At 34.0% G+C, this 10,152-nt stretch overlaps 1 protein-coding gene across 2 annotated transcripts; it reads left to right on the top strand.

The window, feature by feature from the left end:
- Positions 1-494: 494 nt before the first annotated feature.
- On the top strand, positions 495-4,188 carry LOC149245525 (caffeoyl-CoA O-methyltransferase-like). 2 transcript variants are annotated; one of them, XM_089455614.1, is made up of 5 exons: positions 495-687; positions 848-927; positions 1,013-1,157; positions 3,403-3,534; positions 3,829-4,188. In XM_089455614.1, the coding sequence occupies exons 1-5, from the start codon at positions 517-519 to the stop codon at positions 4,120-4,122; spliced, it is 822 nt and encodes a 273-aa protein (XP_089311740.1). In that variant the 5' UTR covers positions 495-516; the 3' UTR covers positions 4,123-4,188. The 2 variants fall into 2 exon arrangements, with proteins under 2 accessions (XP_089311740.1, XP_089311739.1); XM_089455613.1 differs by lacking the exon at positions 3,403-3,534 and having other exon boundaries at positions 3,829-4,184.
- The last annotated feature ends 5,964 nt before the right edge of the window (positions 4,189-10,152 follow it).

Below are 10,152 nucleotides of genomic sequence, written 5' to 3'. Positions count from 1 at the left end.
GTAACGCTTATGAAATTTAAATTTCTTTAAAACTGTTTTTACTTGGCTAAGAGTTTGTTTTCTTGGATGTAAGGAAATAGGTATGGTAGAATTGAAAGCATGTCTCTTTACAAACCACCAACAAAATAATTATAAGTGGCAAGATTTTCCTATAATAATAATGATGAATCAACATGCATTTATAAATAATAATAATTATTATCTTTGGTGTTAATTTGCAAATAAATTATGATAAAATTTCCCACTATACAAAACAAATCCACACTTCTCAAATGGCCCACACATGCAAGGGTAGGGTTTGGTGGTATTTTCCTATTCCAATACACTCTTGCCGGTGGGATTTGGTTTTCATCGAATTTTGTGGTCGAACACGAGACAGGCTATAATAAAACCTGAAAGCAAGGTGCGCGGTCCCATGCACGCAATGAGCCTTTATATCAGGCTATAAAAATCATATTATCTTACCATACTAACACATAATCATACGAGCAAATCCCTCGTCTTCTTCTCGCAGAAATGGCTCAGCTGTGTTTAAGGTGTAAGGAAATAGCAGGGAAAGCAGATGTTTTGCAGCCAGCTAAAGCAGAGGTGAAGGCTGACTCACCCCAATTACAGGAGGACAGTAAGGTTGCCAAATATCATACAATGGATCACAAAAGTCTGTTGCAGAGCGATGCCCTCTATCAGGTTAGTCTCATCCCAAGTGGGTTCTGAGTTTTTACATAAATCTAGGTTATTATTTAATTAGGTTAAAGTTTTGAATTCGCATTTCCGAAATAAAAAATATTTTTTCATGCACTACATCCTACTTGTACCTTTGGATTGGCTAATAATGTGAGTATTGCAGTATATATTGGAAACAAGCGTGTACCCTCGTGAGCCCGAGCCATTGAAGGAGCTTCGGGAAGTGACTGCCAAAGTTCCCTGGTAAAACCCACCTATTTCTCTCTATCTCCCGTTTCCTCCTGATGGGCGGTATGCCTGAAAATCACTCCTCTTCTTGGTGTTGCAGGAGCTTTATGGCCATTCCTCCGGATGAAGCTCAATTTCTGGGCCTTCTACTGAAGCTAATGAATGCTAAGAACACCATAGAGATTGGGGTGTACACCGGTCACTCACTTCTCAGCACAGCCCTTGCCCTGCCCGATGATGGAAAGGTAACTCATAGCATACTTGCCACGTTTGAGTTTGAGTTTGAATTTGAATGAGATCTAATAAAAAAAAAAATTGATACTACACCGTTTAAAGTATAGTTTCCTTTATCTGACAAGGATGTCTTTGCTTTGTTTTCTTGTTTTTTTATTCATTTTAAATATAACAATTAAAAAAAACGCACTGGATTCTATCTTCCAATTTTAATCTATTTTTTAATTTAAATTTAAAATATTTAGTTTTAATTTTTTTTTAATAAATATAGATTTAGAAAATCAATATTCAAAATTAATCTATCTAAAATCTTTATAAATAAAAATATATTTAAAAAATTAGTTAGTTATTACCTATTAATTAAACCACTTTACTAATTTTCTCCTTTCTCACTTTACTAATTCTCTCATTTCTTGCATAAGGTTAATTACTTAGGAAAAAAGAAAATGAGAGTAAAATTTTGATATTGCAAAATAGGAAAATTTCTTTCTATTTTCTTTCTTTTTGTGTTTAACAACTTATGTCCATAGAATAACAAATCCATTTGGATAAATTACTAACTATGAATTTCCATACAAACTTCATCAAATTTTATTGCATTATGTTCATAGAATAACAAATCCATTTGAATAAATTACTAACTATGAATTTCCATACAAACTTCATCAAATTTTATTGCATCATTATACCTGTAAAAAAAGTGTCTTAATTAATTTGCAATTTTTTAAAAACTATTTCAAAGTCTATTAAAGTTTTTGTAAATTTATATATTAAATTTTCTTTTTAAAAATCTAAATTTGAATTTCTAAATTTTGATTGGTGGATGTTTAATTTTATGTGTTTAAAATAAATAAATAAAATCTAAAAAAATAAAATTTTAAAAAATAAAAATAAAAACCCTTGGAGTTTCATAAATTGGAAATATTTGTTTTCTCAATAAAACACAGATTTGTTTTCTCAATAAAACATTGAGGACTATGAGATATAATTAATTATGTAAATTTTTTTTTTCCATAATTAATATTTTTTTTTTCCATTCATTATTATACTTATTTTTAATAATAAAACATCTTTTTGCCTTCTCATTTTTTATTTTCTAATTTTAAAAGAATTTCTAATTACATTACCATATATTTACTAATTGCAAAGGAATTCCAAAATATATCAAAAGTTTAACATAGCAAAATATATTAAATACTATTTTCAAAAAATAAAATTTTGAAAGAGGAAATTTTTTTAAAAATCTTATTGTCCATACCATTTATTAATTTAGAAAATCATTTAAAAAATTGACTCTTTTTCATAGTTGGTGATTATATTGTTGAATTATTTTGGAAATAAATTATGTATAACATATTTGAAATATTTAAAGTTTGGAGTGTACACTTTAACCATTCTCAAAAACATATATTACTATCACAACCATATCAATATATATGATTGGTATAGCCAATATATCAAGCACATGCACAATCACATTAATAAATATAATCCATTTACATAAATAGTCATATATCAATCATATGATAAAAATTTAATATCAATTATTATAATTATTATATAAGTGATAATTATACACATTAAGTTATTATTAAATTTATGCATATAATTATCACTGGTATAATCATTATAATTATATAATAATTAATACTAATATTAATATTAAATTTCTACTATATATTTAATGATTATTAATATGGTTGATATATGTCTTTTAATTACATTTAATAATGTGGTTATGCTAATAATAAATATATTTCAAATTATAACATAATTAACACATAAAATAATAATAGCATATAGTTATAATTAATAATAATTATTTATTTCTAGTAATTATTTTAAAATTAATGATTAATATATGTTTATTAATATATCTATTTATCTCAATATCTATTATAAACTAAAATTTGATATAATTATAATGGTATATTCTAAATTATAGATGAAATAGTTAATTTTAATTGAGATTTTTAAAAATTTGAGTTTAAATTGTTTAATCTGCAAAATTCAAGTGCCTCCAGGACACTGAATCTATTTACACATTCAAAATATATTTTAAACGACAAAAACTCTTAAAGTTATATTACCTTAATTTTAATGAATTCTAGAAAAAATCATTTATAAATTAAACTACACCTAATTATACTTATACTGATGATGTTGCTGGTGATTCATGATATATCCACTCTGGACGTTTTGGTGACTTAATGTTTTGTATGGGGGAGAATTAATGGATGAAAGTTGGCGTGGCAGATAATAGCGATGGATACTGATAGAGCGACTTATGATATGGGGCGACCTATCATTGAGAAAGCTGGAGTTGCCCACAAAATTGACTTCAGAGAAGGCCCTGCTCTGCCAGTTCTGGATGAAATGCTTAAGAATGTATGTAATGCGAAGGAGAAATTGATGGGTTGGGAATGAAAGTGTTTTTTTTTAAAGAAAGTAATTAATATTTTTGAGTAAAGGTTATGTTAATTTTTTTTTTATTATTTTAATTTTATCAAATTTTTTTAGTATAAGAAGATATAAGTAATATGAATGTAAATTTTGTTACCAAATTTAGTTTATAAAATTTTGGTATTTGAAATTAATTTACAAATTGTTATATTTATGTTTTGTAATCTTTTTTGTATCATTCCAATTTTCCAAAAATGAAAATTTTATAACGTTGTACAGGGGCAGATGAATGGATCGTTTGATTTTGCGTTCGTGGACGCCGACAAAGAGAACTATTTGAAGTACCACGAGCGGCTGATCGATCTGGTGAGGGTTGGAGGTGTGATTGCATATGACAACACCCTGTGGAGAGGAACCGTCGCGGCTCCCCCCGATGATGAGATGAACGAAGGGTTCAGAAAAGTGAGAGTTTTCACATTGGAAGTGAACAAGGTGCTTGCCGCTGATCCCCGCGTCGAGATTGCCCAAATACCAGTTGCCGATGGAATTACGTTGTGCAGGCGTCTCTCTTGAACTTTATTCAGCAACCAACACTGAAGGCGATATGGGGCCTCAAAATTCATTAGTGTCAGAAATTGGAGTAGAAACCGTTAAAATGTGTTTGTAAGCACCTTGACAATTGTTTTTGAAAGTGTGTTTCTGATTATGCGATAGCATTAATTGGTTGTTGTTGCTGCTGTCGTTGTTGTTGAATATGTGGCTTTTTCATATACCATGTTTTTATTTTAAATCATGTATATTTTTATATTAAATTTGGTATTCTGGTACGCATTAAAAGTGGTTTAGTTAGAATTTACAAATATTTCTAGATTTAAAAAAATAGTGATTTACTTAATATAATTATCTAAATTAAATAGCCAGTAAATATAAATAGGTATCAATTTACTATAAATATTTATTTTATAGGACATCTTACGTGGTTAAAATTATAAAAATTAACTGAATTATAATTTTATTTTAAATTATCATTATTAATGGTAAAAATAATTAACTTTTGTTTAAATTCAATATTATATTGAATGGATCCAAAGCTCCTTATCTTTTTCATCTTTTACATCTTGTAAATGGCTCTCCCACCAGTACATTCACAACATCTTGGGGCATTCGTTAATGAGATCTTGTGTCACCCTTTCTTTTCATATTGGTAGCAAAAGGGTTAGGAAGAGCCCTTAAAGTGGTGGTAGTAGAAAACAAAATCAAAGGACTTCGACATTTTGGAGTTGACCTCCCTCTAACTCATCAACACTTCGTAGATGATACCATGGGCATGGCCATCCCTACCATTTAAGAGGCAAAGAGTTTCTCAGAAAGTCTAGACAAATTCTCTCAAGCCTCAAATATGGAGATTAACAAAACCAAATATCAAGTTTTCTTTTTCAACACTCCTCTTTCTGTCCAGCAACACATAGCAAGAATCCTCAACTTCCTAATAAGAAACTCCCCTCCAAATACTTGGAAGCCCTTCTTGCAGACAACTCCCTCAAATGGAGCTTATGGGAAAAAATTCTAACCAAGATCAACAAACTAGTTGGATGGCCATTCCACCCCTTCCATGTAGCTAGGCACCTCATCTTTCTTAAAGCTATCCTCCAAACACTCCCCATCTACCTTTTCTCTTCCATCATAGCTCTTGCTTACTTTTTAAATTCCATTGAGCACATCTTTCTTTGGAGAGGAGCCAATAAGGAGAAAAAACAGTCCTTAGTTTCATGGGACAAAATTTGTCTACCAAAACTAAAGGGTGGGTTGGGATTGTGGGATTACACCATCATGGCAAAAGTCCTTGGCACTAAAACATGCTGGTGAATAGTACAAGGTGGAACAAATTTATGGAAGTGTCTTTGGCACTAGAAATATGCTAATCATACCCTTCCTCAGCTCCTCATGTGAACACATTTTCCCAACATAGGTTCATCCATCTAGACTCTAGCAAGAAAGGCATGCATCTAACTTAATAACATTGTTTCTATGAAATCAGGGATGGATGCTCTGCTTTGTTCTTGAAAGGTTCAAGGAAACAACTCGCCAAGTTTCAAAATCAAGAAAACCCAGATAACCTTCACCTACAAATGATAGCTCAATGTATGAGGAAGGTAAATGACTAGCAAATTAGTAACACAAAACCTTCTCAAATCCCATTCTTAACGACATTTGGATCATCTCCATTGGTTTCTTATCATGGGAAATTCGAAAAGAAGATAACCAACGCCTATTTGAATACAATTCTCTCCCTCTAAATTTTCTTTAGGGCATTATCTAGTTGAATATCAAAGAAACTATTTTGGTTCACCCTTGGACCCCATAAGACTGGCAGGTGAATGGTCTTGAATCTCAGCTTCTCAGTTGTTGGAACCTCACTTCAGCTCCCCCCCTTTCTTTCTTTGTTTTCTCTACTCCTTTAGACATCCCTGCCTCCTAGTCTCCACCTCCACTCTCATTTCTTAAACTTATTTTTTAGGGGGCTTCCAAAGGAAATATTGGTCCAACTAGTTATGGGGGAATCTTGAAAGCTCACCTACACTCCCATCTTTTCATATACTTTGGCATGCTTGGCATCACCAACGATAATGCAACAAAACTAACAACCTCATTAAGTGATTAGACATGGCACACAAATAAGGTTTCTGCAAACTCTTTGTGGAGGGAGATTCTCAATTAATTATCTTCATGTTGCATAAACTCCACAATAGTACTCCTATGCACAAAGTCTCACATAGATGGAGGTTGGAAGGCTTATTCACTCGCTCTCCTCTCAACTCCCTAACATCCCAATCATAATCCCTAACCATATCTGAAGATCTAGGAACAAGATTGTAGACAAAATTATAAACCATGGTTTCCTAGAAACTTCCTCTAGAATATCCTATTCTTGGCACCTCCCCGATGACTTCCTTCTCTAAAATAAATGTTGGAAATTTATTCATATGTGTCAATAGTGCCCATATGGGTTGTTTAGCATGAGCAAAGATTGGGGGTATGTTGTTTCCATCCTACTTGGCCATATGACTAAGGGACATGGTAACGCCCCACCTTAAATATCCCGCTATGTATTTCAACCCTATCATGGGGATTGATCTTCCATAGTCATTTAGACCTCTTTCAAATCTTCCTCCTCTGGGATCTTGATTCAACCTCTATTCACTTGACTTTGTCTCATGCAATTGAGAAAGACTATGGTATTCAATGCAAAGGCTCCAACATTTTATTACACTTATCCTAGTGGCATTCCTGGTCAAATAGTTATCTGGAAAGGTAAACAACTTCAAATTTTCAATTCCAAGGCTTCACCAACACAATATTTTCCTAAGTAAATGAGTTTATCTCCTACTTGTCGATATTATATTTCGCTCTCCTTAGTGCAATCTCCATAGTTCTTTGACTCTTCATGGATTCCTAGAGACACTGAAAGTAAGGAGCACTAACTCGGTATAGAGATTTTCTCCAATGTGAATGCACTTCCCCCCCCTCAACTGCATTTGGCATTCTCGTCCATTTCACTATAGTGATCGTTAGACGATGCTTTATCTAGCTCCCAGATTCAACTCAAGCATCCTTTTGTTTGCGAACATTATCTTGAAAGTAGGGATTGCTCTTTTTATGGCAGGCCTCTCCTCCGCCCTCTTTGGTTATTTCCTAATCTCCTTTCTAGCAAGGTTACTATCTTAATTTCTTTCCTGGTTGTGACCAGTATTGTGCCAAGATTTCACTTCCTTCTTATTGTATGAAAATCCCTTACTATTCTGCGGGTACCCCATTCTCTTTTGGCTACCTTCTTTTGGTGGTGTTACTTCACTCGACACCTCTCCTCTATTATCTCATTACATGTCTCTCCAAGCTTGGTTCGTTCACCTCCCTTTCCTAAACTCATACTCCTGGGTTAACTTTTTGGAAAATTATTCCACTCTAATCCACCCCCATCCTATTTCAGATATCACCCTCTCAGTTCTTTGGATTTTTCTCCTTGTCATGTAGCCACCATGCCCCACTAGAGAGCTCGTGTCTGCAGAGGTGTTGTGTACTAATAAGATCATGTCAATCGAGGCAACATGCGAACACAACTCATATTTTAAGACTCATAACCTCATTTTTAGGAATTCACCATTCACTCATGTCGAAAGGGAGGAAAGAAATCAATGATAGATTATTTCAAACATAGAGAATGGAAGTGGCTTATTGGGTGCATGATACAAGGCACGCACATGGGTGTTTAAACCAATACATGCACGTGATGAACCTATACTAGCACATTAATTTATTACTCAACAAAGTTTTAATGGTTCATCATGCAAACAAAGAGGACATGTTGCTCGCCACGGAACATCTTCATTCTCACCTGACAAACCTGGACAACTGACTGAAGTGAATTGAGAAGCACCTTGGCATGCCCCCAACTCTTGTCTCCTCACCTAGCAACAACAAGGAGTTGATCTAGGTTACTCACTTGGAAGAAAAAAGGAGCCTATCCAAGTTGCAACAAAAAATTCAGCTCCCTCTTCCTAGTCTACTCACACTTATTATGACTTTGGTTTATCGGTTTCCTATTTCTTTAGCTTTCTCTAATGGCCTCAAATATTTTGAATCTTTGGTTAGTGCTTTTTCCTCTGCCTCTCTCAAACATGTTCATTTTTTGTTATTGTCAGGTTTCCCCAATGGTAAACTAATATAAAGCTTTCAATCTTTTATTTAATTTCTTGTTCGGAAGGAAATACAAACTTTTATTCCAAAAAAGTATATTTATAAAAATAATTAATATACGAGTTAAACATATATACAATTAAAAAACGTATATATGTAATAAGAAAAATATAGTATATTTTGATTTGGACATAACATTTTTTAGTTAAATTCAAAAGAAAAAGGACATAACTACCATGGATATAAATGTGAAAAATTTATTCGAATTACTTCTTTGGTTTATATTCTATGGATGTTAAATCCCTCCCATTTACCTAATAATTATTCATAATTAAACTAAAATTTGGAAAACCATATTCCAAAATATATATATACATATTGAGTGATTACTAGCTTAGATCCATCTTAACTTTGGATATATCCATGGATGAGATGGATAAAACCTCTCAAGGTGAAAAGCTCTTTTTTTGTGCAAAACTTAAGGAAAGGTTTACACCTCAAGAGATTTGATCCCTCTAGGCACTTGATAGATACAAATATTTACACGTCAAGAGATTTGATCCTTCTAGGCAATTGATAGATACAGAGTTAAGATAGATCTAAGTTAGTTTAACTATTAATATTTACTATCAATTAATAATTATAATTGTTAATTTTATCTTTTTTAATTTTATATTTTATATTTAATTTTTATTTTGCTTTTATTTTTATGTAATTTGATATAGTCAAAATGTTTTAATTAATAATTATAATTATATTATATTATATTATTTATTTCTATTTTTATAGAGAGTTAAAATGTTTAGATAACACCCCCGGATGCGGGTGATTAACTGGAATTTAATGAATATTAGACATGAGGACAGCAGATGGTCGAGCCACATGGCCACCTGCATCCCCATCCATGCCAATTTATGGCAAGCCACTGCCACACTGCAAGCGCCATTAAGCTGGTGCTCAGGTCGAGACGCTCGCGACAGACTTATAGCTATGGCTTCTGCAAGCCTGAACTCTTACACCCCTTCCCCTCTCAATTGCTCTTACCCCCCTGTTGCTGCAGAGCCAAGCTCCCGCACGAAAACAAGGAGGCGCTGTTGGATGCTCATCTGTGTTGATTTAGGGAATGGCTTCCATTTCTCTCACTCCGATTATTGTGCTATGAATTCTTCATAGAACACCTCTGTTCCTCACCTGAATAGCTCTATCAATCCCAGCGTATTCTCCACCTCTCCATATGTAAACAGTGCACACACCTTATATAGCCATCCTGCCCAAGGAGCCATGACGCGTCTTCACCACCGGATGCGCAGCAGGAGAGGCAGCAGCAGAGGCCGAATAATTCACTCCCCTACGCTGCCTCCTTCTGAGCCGATGAACCCTTCTTCCTCCCCTTCGTCTTCTCCATCCAGAAGTCAATTTTATGGCAGTTATCCCGCCACCCGTAGTGGCAGACGTCGAGCCCATGCCTATAGTGCAAGCAGAAGGAATGCAAAACCTCAAGTGACGAACTCCTATACCTTCCCTCATCTGACGCGCCATTCGACCCAACTTCGCTTCCACAATGCCTTAAATCGACTTGTCATCATTTCCACTGTCATATTCGCCTTCAATGAAGAAACTCGACAACAGGATAAGCAGGAAGCTCAGACCCATGAGCCTATCCCAGAGATAGAGGATAGCGGCAAGAAGAAGAAAGCTAAGAAGAAGCAAGCCAGCAGAGGACGTCATCACTCGAACATTAGGTCTGCTTCACCTGGATGCAAAGATGGCCATGACAACACTCTACAGGATAAGAACATCTTTGGCAGCAAGCATGTAGATGAAGGTAGATTGGGTGGCACGCAAGCGAAAGGGAGTTTCCCTGGTATCACGTCTAAAGCAGTGGAGGATCGGTATGAGTAAAAATGT

This window comes from Pinus tabuliformis, chromosome 7, assembly GCF_031772625.1.
Source record: "Pinus tabuliformis cultivar Carrire ecotype Pingquan chromosome 7, CPIR1, whole genome shotgun sequence".
NCBI classification, from domain to species: domain Eukaryota; kingdom Viridiplantae; phylum Streptophyta; class Pinopsida; order Pinales; family Pinaceae; genus Pinus; species Pinus tabuliformis.
This window is presented reverse-complemented; position numbering and strand designations above follow the sequence as displayed.